The following is a 14,900-nucleotide window of genomic DNA, read 5'->3' on the forward strand; positions in this document are numbered from 1 at the left end:
CTCGTCCGGGACGGCCCCAATCGAAAAAATGGTAGACTAAAGTTGTAGGATATCGAGGGGGAAGTTAGATGGTGACCTTGGATTTAATCTTGAACGCGATTTTCAAGGTTATTTGAAGGTCAACCTGGAGTTTTTAAATAGGAACCCTACTTTTTTATTGCGGGAATGAAAAGAGCGGGAAATTTGAAATTAGTTGAAACTACTAATCTTGTTACTAAACGTATAAACATCGACCGGGGCATGATTTCAATCCTTCATCGGCAGGTGCCTTCACGTCTTGCCTTCATCAGCTGGGCTACGATTCTTGCATTCATCGGCCGGTTCCCAATGGGACCTAAAAATCCTGCCTACTACGTCCTCGTCGTAGGTCCTGGACATCAAGTTTCGTAATGATGACGAAATGCAGAAAATGGTACGCTAAATGATAAAAATCGTTTCTTCTATTTTAAATTAACTACTTCATTTAAAACGTAACATTTTACGCGCTTTCAGAATCCGAAGTCAAGAAAAGGTACTGTTTAAAAAAAAACATTTGACCTCGAAATGATCTTAATGAACTACGTCAAATCCAAAGTCACTATCAGACTTCCCCCTCGATATCCTACAACTTTGGTTTTTACCATTTTTTTGATTGGGACCCTGCTAGAGGACTTATGTTGGTGGGATTTAAAACTGACTGCATGACCTTGAGATGACCTCCGGTAGTGCAACCAAACATACCATTCTGAACGTACATTTTTCCGCTATTTATTCTCGCAATTAAAAAGTAGGGTTTCTATTTATAAACTCCAAGTTGACCTTCAAATGACCTTTAAAATCGCGTTCAAAATCAAATCCAAGGTCACCATCTGACTTCCCTCTCGATATCCTACAACTTTGGTCTCTACCATTTCTTCGATTGGGGCCGTCCCTGACGAGTCATTTGCGGTGCCCGTTTAAATTGGGTCACCCTGTATAATGATACAAATAATGTAACATATAAAAGAAAAACAAAGAAAGACGTGCCAACATGTTAAATAAGGCTAGAACATATAAATTTTTCATAAGTTGAATTTATCACTAACATATATACCGACTTAACTTCTACATACATAACACATGTTTCAAAATATAATAAAATTAACATTTTCGCGCCCTTATGCATCAAATAGTCAATATTTAATCCACTAACATCATTTTGTTAAGATAAAAGCCTAACTAATTTTTGTACTGATAAGTAAAATATGAAATCGATTTAATAGATAGATATTTCTATTGCTACATATATAATATGTAGTACAATAGATGTTGCTTACATACCCATTATAAAAACAATAAGCACCAAAAACGGTAATGCTGTAAAAACTTGTTGTAACATTTTGAAAAATATTTGTGCACGCCCACGAGGTTTTTGACCATGACCTGCTAAATATCCTTCTACAAAAGCTGCTTTTATATGCTGAACTTCATCAAGTTTTATGTATTTATCTCCTTGAAATTTTTTCAATTTATTTAAGTCAGTGTATTCTCTGGATAACAGAATGCCATTCATTTTATCACTAATTAATCCTTCTCTATTGTGATCCTTATCATGAAGATATATACTTATATATTAGAATATTCAATACATATAATACTTATAGTTACAACATTAAACATCTCATGTATTTTTTTAAAAAACTAAATGTATATGAATTTACTAAAACATTAAAAAATCAGTACCATTCAATACAACTTGATTCGTTAATGACAGGTAAAAACTCTAAATCTTTTATAGATACTCAATATATACAATATATAATTATTTTATACAAAAAAAATTTTAATCTACTTACATATTTAGTATTTAATCCAAACCATTTACGGATTCTAGTAATCAATGTTGGATTTCGATTCAATTCCGCTTTAATATTACGATCTGTTTTGAAACATCTAAACTGTATGTTATAGGGTTGCAATGTTGTAGATAAACATTTCTTTCTAAACCTGCAATCAGGTTTAATATGAAAGAAGATACTAGACATATTATCTTGATCAAGAAAGCTTCTAGAATATGAGCCATTCTTATTTTTCGTAAAACTAGTACTAGATATATAAGATACTTTCCATTTATTATTACTTATTGGAATCTTGATATTATCATTCTTAGATAATTTCTCTAACACTTGCCAGGCGTCACTTTTAAATAACCTCAAAGGTAATGTTAAATTTTCAATATCTGATTGGTCAAATGTGAAATAACTGCATTTTTCATTAATCTGAATCATATATACAAATATATAGAATACTTTTAATTATTGAAAAAATAAATTGTTGTTAACAATTAATGCATTCTATCTATGTTATTGTTCTGTAGAAGAAATTTCTTATTTTCTTTTACAAAGGTTACAAATATAACAACAGTTCCATTACAATCAAATTTTAATTAATTATACTTAAACTACAGTTCAAAACGTTACCTTTGAATATTTATTCTTTTTTAAAATGGTGTCTGTAGTTTTTATTTTAGAAGAATTACTTTGTTTTTGCACTTGAATAGCAAACGTTATGGATTTAGGTGTAATGGCAGATGTAAACTGGGTCAAATAGTGAAGAACCTAAAACATGAAAAATTATAGTACATAAGAATACTATTTAATTGCAAATTTCACAAAATAATTAAAGAATACTATATCATATTTAAAATAAAATATAATGTTAAACAGTCAACAATATATTATTGTGAAATAAATTTTTAGTAACTATGCAACAATTAGAAGTTTTCTTGATTATGTTTCTGTATATTTATGCATGTGTATGTATGTGTGTCTCCGTTACTTTTTTGCATACATATTAATGTTAATAATGCTACATACAAACTACAGGTTAATTTCAAACTGTTGCATTAGATAAATGTTTCATATAATTCACTTAAACAATTTAATAATTTATAATACACATATATAAAACCATGCTGATGTTCATACGTACTTGATTATGAGACTGTAGTGAGATCATGTTTTATTAAAAATTATGGTTAATTAATTAATTAACTCGCACAAATTTTGAATATTGAATATTTTTAGATAACGAAATATGATATTTAATTGGCTTGCTACAACCGATAAATGATATTTTACTTATGATCAACTCAATAATCAATAAAAGAATAAATAGATATTTAGTTTATGAAACATTCACTACTCTTTACTTTGTATGTACATATTAACATATTTCTTCCACATTAGGGCGTTCACAGAGCGATTCAGACACTATCTACAACATCAATTTTTTAAGTATTATCATCAGGGGCAAATTACAGATAAAAATTTAGATATGGAAAAACTCAATGGAAATGTCAGAAATAACGTAAATATAATCCCTATAGGCTGTGTAACTTAAAATTTGGCATTAGTTGTTTTGAAGAGGTCACTGCAACGATGAGCATTCGGTCACCCATCTTACACTTCTTTTTTTCCTATTCGTAACGCCTCTAGGTCTGTTGTACACTTGTGGCTATTCTATCATCATACCGTGTCCGAATTCCGCGTTTCAAGTTCATTTTGTTTCAAAGAGAGAAAATAAGAAAATTCTCAATTGTACAATATGTAGCTATTGTTTGATATAAATTGATGTGAGCCTCGAGAAATACTGATTATTTATTTTCAAATACAATTCGATATGTAGCCTAGTAGTAAGAGCAAAAGTCCAAAAAAAGAGGTATTTTAACAAATATAGTTTATATTTTCATACTATTTTTTAAAGAATTAAGAAAAATGTAGACATATCATAAATTGTCAAATCCTAATTAGTTTATTCTTATTTAAGCTATGTAAGTCCGTAGGTTATATGGTAAATTTAGTAAATTATAATTCTTGTTTGAAACATTTTCTTTATTATAGCTAGAACAGCTGAAAATAAATGAGTCAATAAATATAAGATAATTATATCTAGAACGTAATACCGAATTGAAATTTCCAGAGCAAATAGAACAGAATGGAAAGAGTAGACTTCGGTCCAAACAGAGTCTAACACTGAAAATGTTGAAAGTAATTGTGAAACAGTGTCAAAGTATGTTTAATTATTAAAATTTTATAGATTGATATTTATTATTTTTAATTCTTTTTTAATTTAGATATTACAGTTCTGAACCAAATGCTGAAGTGTCAAAACATACTGCTGACGATAACAGTAACAAAGTCAACTCTTTATATTCTGTTCAATTTGCTCTAGAATTTTGATTCAGCATTACGCTTTAAACATTGTCTAGCTATAATAAAGAATTTAAAATGTTTCAAACAAGAATTATAATTTACTAAATTTACCATATAACCTACAGACTTACATAGCTCAAATAAGAATAAACTAATTAGGATTTGACAATTTATGATATGTCTACATTTTTCTTAATTCTTTAAAAAATAGTATGAAAATATAAACTATATTTGTTAAAATACCTCTTTTTTTGGACTTTTGCTCTTACTACTAGGCTACATATCGAATTGTATTTGAAAATAAATAATCAGTATTTCTCGAGGCTCACATCAATTTATATCAAACAATAGCTACATATTGTACAATTGAGAATTTTCTTATTTTCTCTCTTTGAAACAAAATGAACTTGAAACGCGGAATTCGGACACGGTATGATGATAGAATAGCCACAAGTGTACAACAGACCTAGAGGCGTTACGAATAGGAAAAAAAAAGTGTAAGATGGGTGACCGAATGCTCATTGCTGGGTCACTGTTCACTGTTCACTGTTCATGTTATTGGCACCAAAGGGGCTACAGCCCAGTTTTAGTTTCAATTTACTAGATGGCGGTGAGTCTCTTAGCTGAGATTCCGATATGCCAAAACGTATGCATTGACCAAGGAGAATTCGAAGTTTGAAATTCAAGTAGTAAGAGTATTTGGCTGTAAGAAGTATGCGTATGTATAGGTGTGTGTGTGTGTGTATGAGGAGTCTCGTGTAAAAGGTTGGTCGCAGTGTGAGGTAGCCAAACTCACACTCGAGAGGTGGGTAAGTTAGAAAGCGTTTCGTCCCGATGCTACCCTGCTAAAAAAGTTCCATTCATTCCTATTCGGGATCATTCATATTCAATGGTAATCAATGAACTGAATGGTTCAATGTTCCGATGACGATTGAAACTGAATGATTTTCAATAATACTTCATGGTAAGCATAACTAATAGTAAAACTTACCATTAAATTTAATAGAATTCAATCTTTCTGAATAATACTTTGTATAGGAATGGTTTCAATGATAATCTATCCAATTGCATTGAATGAATATCAATCGCATTCAATGAGGTATAGTATTCTATAATTTCTTATGAAAGGCAAACAAAAAAATTTCAAATATTTTCAATTGAATATTTTTTAATGAAATCTAATGATTGGTAAATGCAAGTAAAACTCAATCGTATTCTATTGAGAAGTTGTTTGTATAGTTTTGAATAATCCTTCATTCTACAAACTTATCAAATATAATTTTATTCTATAATTTTTCATTAGATGATGAAAGAAAAAATTTCCATAATTGAATGATTTTTTATAAATTTGAATAGTTGTTCGATACTATAATTGAAGAATCGTATCTTATGCTTTGGATATTATAATTTTATATAGGTCATGAATGAAAAAACTCCGTATATAATTTGATTGAATAGACTTTTATCAATTTTAATAGTTTTTAAGTAAAAACATATTCGAATATAATTTTTAATGGTTATTCGATTTTTTTTCAATTGTAAATAAATGGATTGATGTGATCTTCACATTAAAAACTATTCAAAATTATTCAACGTCAGAAAAAAAGTTGATCATGCGATAAAAGACCATTAATACCCATTCAATTAGATTGATATTTTCTATTGCATATTATTGAAATGTTAGGACTTTCATATTCAAAACTATTGAAAATTATTCAACGATACGAGACTTGAATGTTGCAATAACAAACCATTGATATCAATTCAATCAAATTGATTATCGCATTCGAATGGTTTCAAATCTTCGATTTGACCACGAATTTTACCATTGAAATCGATTGGGTAACATACATGAGAAATTTCATTGAATCCTATTGAAAACCATTACTTTAATAGTATATTTTTCTATTGATAATGATTAATCTCGATTAGGAATCAATAGTAATCTATATTATTGGAACCAATAGTATTTAATATCTTGACATTTCTTGTTGGATGAGGAATCATATTCAATGGTCATTTGGAGTGTTCAGATCGAAGATTGAAAACCATTCAGAAATTCTTCAATGGTTTTCAATGGAACTTTTATAGCAGGGTACCGGCTGGACTGGTCAGTGAGGCTCGACGGCCAGTAACATCTACCTCATACGCTCGAAGTGCTGCTCGTACCGCTATGCGGACTTATATATTTAGCGAGCGTATTTCTTGCCGCTCGTGGCTAGCCGATACCATCTAGATGTGGACGGCCGAGTCAAGAAACAGCCACAAGTAGTTTATAGTTAAGGTTGATAAATTTAATTCTATTGGTTAGATAGATTTGTGTACAGTGTAGGATTGTATAAAGAAAAGAGTAAGGATTGGAAGGAGATATTTGTTTAGTGATTTAGGATTTTTTATAAATTGAGAGTTTGCATTTGTTGAGAAATTCGGTTAAGAAGAGACATGAGGGACGAGTAGGGAGTTTTATATATTGATTGTTGTAGTTATTGAGGAAGTTTTAATTTTTTGTGAATATTTGTTTAGTTTTTTGATTAGTGTTTCTCTCTGAGATAAATATGTAGGGCAAGACCAAACAATATGGTTCATGTCTTGTATTGGAGATCAAGATTGATATGAGGGGGAATTTATAAAGTTCTTTCTGTATAGACTAGCTGCTAGAGAATAGTGATTGCTTCTGAGTCTCTTAATAGAGGTGATATGTTTTCTATGAAGGTAAAATTTGTGGAACCATGGTTTACGTGTGGATGAGTAGTAATTATGAAAGTAGTGAGATCCTTTGTAGGAGCTTTGATCTAGTACAATGGATTGAAAATATGCTTTATGAGAGTGTTGAATATTTTCAAGAAAATCAGTGTATGGGAGCAGAATTAATGTGTTAACGCCTTTTGTGATAGCTGATTTAGCTAGTTGATCTACTGTTTCGTTATGTGTGTTTGAGAGTGAGAGGGAATCCATAGTGAGTGAGTGTTCCATTGTAGGATTTTTATATGATTGATTATTATTATTGTTATTGAGAGTCAATTTGCTGTTTTGTAAATGTGATTATAGTGTTTGAGGTGATAAGATTGAGAAAGTTTTATGGTGGGAGTTGGGGAGAGTTAGGAGGAGATGTCTGTGTTAGATATGTAAATTGCATGACTTTGGGATTTATCAAGAGATTGATAAGAATGTTGGCATATTCTTCGTGTGAGATTAGTATGTTGTTAAATAAGTATCCGTTATCATGTTGAATGATATGTAAATGACCAACGTTGTATTCGTCTGTTTCGGTTGGTTTATATTGTTGTGAGAAGTCATGAGTGATACCTGTTATTTTAGAATTTAAGTTGTAGATACCACTAGGATTTATTAGTTTCTAGATGATTTTTGAGGTAAGGAGAGGAAGGTTTCGTTGAGTGGGTTGAGATAGGAGTGTTGTGTGAGTTTTTTTTTGAGGTTATTTGAGAGTATGAGAGTGTGTATTTATTTATATTGTGAGAAGATGAAGATGAGGGGTAGTGAAGAGGGTGATTAGAAAGAGGTGATTCGGAGTTATTAGGATTTTTTTGAGATAATTCTTCGTAGGTGAGAGAGTTGTGTAAATCAGGATAATTAGAAAAATGAGATTTAGATTTTTCTATTTCTTTGTATTCTGTTTTCATTTCTTGTATAGATTTGTTTTTTATTATGGAGATAGAAAGTATTTTTTGTTGGGTGGGACAGTTTTTTATCGGTGGGAAGATGATTTTGATGACAGTTGAGGCAGGAGGGGTTCTTTTTTTTATCAATGACTTGGCAGGTATCGGAGGGATGATTCTTTACACAATATAGGGATCTAGGATTATTTGATTTGCAGATAGTTTTAGTGTGACCATATCGATTGCAGTTCGTGTAGAGCCTTATGTTAGGAATATATATTTTAATGTTAATTTTAACTCTGAATAAGTAGATGAAGTGGGGAAGTGTATGTCCTTTGAAGTTAATTTGGATGGTTTCAGTAGGAAGAAATGTGGGTTGATCTGGATTTTTTTCATCTAATGTTTTTCTATTGAATCTACGTATTTTTATGGGGTGAGTGCCTTTAAAATGAATAGGGATCTATGTTTTGAAGGATCTCTTCTTCGGATAAATTTGTGGGGATTCCTTTGAGTATGCCGTTTTTGTAAACAAAGGAATGGGGGACTATTGCTTCTCAATTATTTTTTTTAAGATTTCAATATCATTATTTAGGATTTTATTTGCAATTTTCCTTTGGTGGGTAACAATGATAAATCTATTTTTTCCTGAAGATTTAATTTCATCGAAGGCATTGTCTAGAAAGAAGGGGATGAGTTTACAGGATAGTTGGCCAGATTTTATGATTGTGTCATTGTGTTGTGGTGATTGGAGAATGATTTTATATGGAGGAGGAATGTCGCTAATGAATTCAGAGATTTTCGGTAGTTCTATTCTGTGAGATAAATTGAGTTGGGAGGGAGAATTATTGGGCGAGTTGTCTATGTATGGGAGTTTGTGTCTGTTTATATTATCTGGGAGTCGGTAGGTACATGTGCGGGGTCTTTTTTTGTGTTTTTGTTTTTCTGTTGTATTTGAGGGGGAAGATGGTTGGATGAGTGACATTTCGGTGTCATCAATTATTGGTTGAGTATCTGAATTCAGTGGGGAGTACAAATTTATGTCAGGGCGTTCCATATCGTCAGGGACGTCCATGGTAGGACTGCGCTACAGTAAGTTCCGGAGGGCGAGCTCCTTGAACAACTCAGATTATAGGTTAGCTCAGAGATATTTGAATTATAGTTTATTTAGAAAGTATAGAAATGTTTACGAGATGTTAGTTGAGAAGAAAATGTCTGTTCGTAGTACACTGTCACTTTTATCTTACCAATAGATTTTTGTTCAAATTAATATAGTGAAATGAAATGAGAAGATGTGATAACTCGTGGCCAACGTACACGTTTTGTTCGGAGCTACAGCCCACTTATGCGCATGTGCACTCACTTTCAAACTGTAAGCGGTAAATATAAGTAGTAGTAGAGAGTATAATTAATATAGAGAGTAGATTATGTAGAGGTGTGTAATAGTAAAGATGATAGTAAATATGATAAGTTAGAGAGAAATTTCACAATTTTTCAGGAATTTGCATAAGATTGATACGATGTTGGGATCAGAATTATATAGAAATTGAGTAAGAAATTGAATATATGGAGGGAAAATTTTTAACTTGAAGAGTTTGATGAGTAGTGATCTACGCTGGATGTCGAATCGGATCTATAACCAAAAAATGTGATTAAGGTCCTCTATGTCCTTTAGACCGAGGCATAGTTCAGAGTCGATTATGTTTTTTCTGTGTAAGCTAGGTTATAGCGGTTGCTCCTCATTCAAGTGATTATGACTACTTCTCTTTTACAGGGTGAAAGTTTATGAAATCATGGTTTGGAACTGACATTGTAATAATTATTAAAGAGGAAGTTTCTGAAGTTGTTGTTGCATGATTTATTAATTTTTTGCTTAAAATCGGTATACGAGGTCTGTTCGGGAAGTATCGGGCCTATCTTTATATTTTCGTACTAGCGTTACTCTTTATTATCTGATGGGTGGCATCCTTCAAAGTAATCCCCACTTGATTGAATAACACGATTCCATCGATATTTCCACTTTTCAAAACAGTCCTGGAACTCACTTTTAGGGATAGTCTTGAGTACATTCGTCGCATTATTTTCAACCGTTGTTTTGTCATGGAATCGGTGTCCTTTGAGTGGTTTTTTTAGTTTTGGAAACAGCCAAAAGTCACAAGGGGCTATGTCGGGACTATATGGAGGTTGTCGAAGCAATGCGATATTGTGTTCGCTAAAAAACTGCTGCACAAGATTGGATGAATGCGCTGGTGTATTATCGTGATGGAGAAGCCAGTCACCACTTTCCCAAAAGTGCGGCCGTTTTCTTCTTACTGCATCACGCAAACGTTTCAAAATTTGAACATAGTATTCTTTATTGAATGCCTGACCTGTTGGTGCATATTCGTGATGTACAACACTTTCACAATCGAAAAAAACAATCAACATTGACTTAACATTGCTCCGACTTTGACGTGCTTTTTTTGATCTTGGCGATTCAGAATACATCCACTGTGAAAATTGTTGTTTTGTTTCAGGATCATAACCAGAAACCCATGATTCATCATCTGTAATAACTTTTCTAAGCACATTATCATTATTATTGACCATTTCCAGATTGTCCAGAGCGATTTCTAAGCGAATGTTCTTCTGCTCTGCTGTGAGTAATTTTGGGATGAATTTCGCACACACGCGTTTCATTCCTAAATTTTCGGTTAAAATTTCTGAAATGACAGTTTTCGGTATCCCAAGGTCTTCTTCTAGTTCTCGCACAGTCATACGACGATCTTGTTCGATTGCAAGTCACACCCGCTCAATATTATCTGCGGATTTTGTCGTCGAAGGTCGGCCGGAACGAGAATCACTATCGACAGAAGTGCGACCATCTTTGAACCGTTTATACCACTCTTTTATTCGTGTTTTGCTCATACACTTGCTTTCGAAGGCCTTTTGCATCATTTCAATAGTTTCCGAACTCGTTTTTCCGAGTTGAAAGCAAAATTAGATGCAAATTCACTGATCTTGTTTTTCAGTCATTTTTGACAATATCAAAATCCGACGAACGCGAAAAAGGCACTGTAAACAAAGACACGCTGCGCATGAACTATACGTCCGGCAGGTGACAGTAAGTAACCAATAGATTTGTGAGGCTTTACTGTTGACGTTTCTGTCCGGTGTAGGTCACTCGAACACTATAGCGGGACGATATAAACGTAGGCCCGATATGTTCCGGACAAACCTCGTATGGTAGAAAGAGGATCGGTGAAATGCGTGAGTGCGGTGCACTTTTCGTAAGGCTATCTGCGGTTTCATTGACTGGTATACCTTTGTGACTAGGTATTCAGACCAAAATGGCATTTCAATAATTGTGTTGTAGTTCAAGGGCGACATTTTTAAATCTAAAGATAGTGATGTATAACACGTTTGTTTCTTTTAACTGACTTCGCGATTCGCACATCAAATAAACGACCCAAATAACGTCGAGTCACTAACTATTTATAAAGCAGAGAGTACGGAAGGCGCTTTCGCTTCGCCGCGGAAGGCGTCGATGGTCTTTCATCGTCAAATAGTCCTAATTGTGCAATTAAGGGACAGGTGGAAAGACAGGAATTATCAAAAATCATTTATCTGTTAACAGTCTTTATTCACTCTCTAATTACAATGTCCGATGCAACTTAACACATCGGGGAGAAAGACCATGCGAGTTTACTCCTTCCGAGTAAACACAACAAAGACAAAGCATCGCCTTACACTCACTTGTCCGACCGACCAACAGAAGGGATGCGATTTAAGAGCACACGCAACTACCTGTCCACGTTCCGGTGATTTCTTCAAGAGAGAGAAGAGCGATGGGTACACCGAAAATACAAAATAGTACCTGAGGAAGGGGCGTCGTCAGTAACCCTACGAGCGGCAGCTGCTGATGTTGCTCTGCCTCTCGTCGACGTCCTCCTCACTACTGCTGCGGGTCCTGTCGACTTCTTTGGAAAATATCTAGGGCGGGCTAGTAGCCTTCCTCAGCCTCTTTGCTGCTTCCCCATGCCAAAGAGAGAGTCGATGCTCGTTGTAGATCACTTTCTCTTTCTTGTTTCTTTCACTCGCTAACGCTCGTGACGCTGGTCCGGCCAGTGCTACTCGCGCTTTCCTGTTCCTCGAGGTATTCTCGCCCCTTCCCTCAGTACCTAACATCGGCCAAGCGCTGCTAGCTATGCACACACGTGCGAGTCACGCTAGCGACACGATTTTTCTCTTTCTCTCTCTCTCTCATAACTCCAAATACCGACGCCGATCAGGAACTAAACCTGAAACAAAGCTACATCGAGCATCGATACTTGGTCCGAATTACCAAAACATCGACGTGGCAGAGGCGAAGGGGAAGGTACGCGGAAGAGAGAGAGAGAGAGGCAAACAGGGCGAGCAATCTCAATGATTGCCTCACCCTTCACAGATGTGAAAAGAGTCTATTAAAACTGAGTCGTTTTAATAGACTCTTGCCAACCATAATTAAGAATAGTTATAGATGGTTCTTAAGTGAGAACCCATATCTGGTATACCTGAGGCTTATTATACTCACCTGGATTTATGGTTGGTAAAGTTATTTCAAAATAAGCTGTATAAGCTTACATCGGACAATAACATGAAGAAAATAGATTAAATGATTAATGAGAGAACATTACATGTAGACTAGATAAATTTAGCAAATAATAAATTAATGAGTATGAAACAACTGATACATATGAATCTGCCCTCAAAAAAAGTGACTAGCGTTATATATATTTAAATAATAATAATTATTTATTTGTAATATGTAACATTATAAAAAATAGTTCGTTGACTATTATTTTTCCGTATTATTATCATTTAACCATGCAACTTCTAACTAGCTACATAAGTACAGCAAATAATAAATTAAGCTTAATAAATACATAGATCATAAGTATGTTATTACTAACAATTTTTGAAGCTACCCCAGATTAAAAAAATTTATTGTAATTGATGCATTATACATTGAAATTCATTAAATTTTTCTAAATAATTTATACTCATATACCTGGATTTATGGTTGGTAAAGGTATTAACACATATATACATATTTTCTGTAATTCTTTTACATACAAATTTGCCTCATTGTTCGGTCTAGGAATGACCACCGGTACAAACCAAAACGCGATTCCGCGTCACTGACGAGTTATAGCGAAGGACCGCGAGAAGACAGACCACGGAGCCGCTTCTTATCTCTTTTCTTAACTCCGTGACTCATGTAAAGGACTGTCAAACCGCTCTCTATACCTCTCGTGTTGCCAACGACATCTCGAATCGAACACTATAAAAAACAAATGGCCAACCTCTGAAGTTGCTGATGTTGTCGTTGCAAAAAGACCCCTTGTACAGCAAGCTTTCCGAAATCGCAAAATCCACAGTCCTTGACACTAAGACAATAGCACTCTTATCACCTTCTTTGAACTCTCGTCGATGGACTGTCGCAACAAAGAAAGTCCCCTCAAGTCACGCGCACGCAACTGTACCGATCACTCTGGTCGCCGATCAACTACTAACTACTTCTCCTAACTCTTGCTCCTCGCTAGAAGTCAGCGGCGAATTTTATGCCTTGCCGAAGACGCTCGCTACGCTCTCTCTCTCTCTCTCTCTCTCTCTCTCTCTCTCCCTCTTTCTCTCTCTCTCTCTCTGTCTGACGCTGTCCTCAACAATGCCGCTGATCTGTCATGTACACAAAGTCGAACGTGTACATGTTACATATTCAACTTTGTATACATAGTAACTCAAGACACATGTTCGACGACGGCCCTGTAGCTACGCAGACTTACAGGGAGAGACGCCGACGAGGTCGGCTACTCATAGTCATAGCTTCCATTATATTTTGACAAAAAAACTGAATCGTTTGGCAATTCAATCCCTTTGGCCAAAAAATGTTATAACTCCGTACTTTAGCCACCTCTTAGTAAACTAATTGAAATATCTAAGCACTTAAAAAATATATTCAATCAAACAAGAGATTATATTTTATAGAATTGTAAAAGCTTTCTCTTAACAGAAAAAAATTTTAAAAAAAAATTTGCAATAAATATTTCATATCTTAAAATGGCCATTTTTTACAGTTATTGGTACTTATTTCAATAACTAATGAACGAAAATTATCGTGCAATGGCTCAAAATGTAGCTTTCGTATTTATCTACAACTTATATCTAAACGTTTTTGTCTAATATACATATCATGGCTTACAGACTTCTTTTTGCAAACTTTGATCTCTTAAAAAAAACTGATGTAAAATCTCGAGTTACACAGCATATAGGGCATATATTTATATTATTTTTGACATATTTCCGATATGTTTTTCCATATCTGAATTTTCGTCAAAAATGACCTTTTTTTGTATCTCTTGATTGGACTATAAAAGAAAACAGTAGAGATTAGTAGAGAGATCGCTAAAGATGCTTCTTCGTGCGTTGGATTTTGTTAGGGCGATCCTCATGGCCACAATTGGAACTATGGTAATCGAGAAAATGAGGGGCTGGAAATAGACAGCCGAGCTGACCGAGTAAGAAGTATAAGAGAATGTAGTAAGAGGTAGAGAGGGAATTATGGGCTAAGCTTAAGCGAGGGATGAATAAATCATCATAGGTACCTACAATTTCATATTTTGAGATGTTTGTGTTTTCTTTTCTTGAAGCACAAATGGATATTTTAGTTCGACGCCTGGGTTTTCAGACTCCCGTATGAAAATCAAATATCTTGACTAAACACCCATTATTCTTATGAATTATGAGGCGATTAATCAGAATTTAAAGATTTAGCAAAAATTGCGAAAAAATTGGTTTAAAGTGTAATTGTTTAAACAAACCATCAAACAGTGGCTTTTTCACAATAGATAAAGTTTTTTTAGAAAATATGACTTATTTTAAGACGAGATAATCCTTAGAAAATTTTTCGTAAAATGCATATTTCAAAAGTTATAAATTTTTCAAGGTCGAAAATTTAACATTTTTTAATACTTTGAGCGTTGATAACTTTTAATCACATTAATATTTTTAAAACTGGAAAAAAACTCGCTTATACTATAAGTCTTTGTCTACAAATTGATATAATTAAACATTAACATACGAGGTGTGATCAAAA

At 33.7% G+C, this 14,900-nt stretch overlaps 1 protein-coding gene across 1 annotated transcript in view; it reads right to left on the minus strand.

The window, feature by feature from the left end:
* The window catches only part of LOC131675185 (ATP-dependent zinc metalloprotease YME1L), a 173,688-nt gene extending 170,517 nt beyond the window's left edge, over positions 1-3,171 (minus strand). Inside the window, exons 1-4 of the mRNA XM_058954076.1 lie at positions 2,950-3,171; positions 2,439-2,576; positions 1,815-2,237; positions 1,300-1,564 (exon numbers count right to left, since the gene is read on the minus strand). Of these exons, the coding sequence (XP_058810059.1) occupies positions 1,300-1,564; positions 1,815-2,237; positions 2,439-2,576; positions 2,950-2,976 (853 nt within the window). The 5' untranslated portion in view covers positions 2,977-3,171. The remainder of the gene's footprint in view (positions 1-1,299; positions 1,565-1,814; positions 2,238-2,438; positions 2,577-2,949) is intronic.
* Positions 3,172-14,900: the final 11,729 nt, after the last annotated feature.

Source organism: Phymastichus coffea, unplaced genomic scaffold, assembly GCF_024137745.1.
Source record: "Phymastichus coffea isolate CEN01 unplaced genomic scaffold, Cenicafe_Pcof_1.1 PCOF00017, whole genome shotgun sequence".
In the NCBI taxonomy this organism is placed as follows: Eukaryota; Metazoa; Arthropoda; class Insecta; order Hymenoptera; family Eulophidae; genus Phymastichus; species Phymastichus coffea.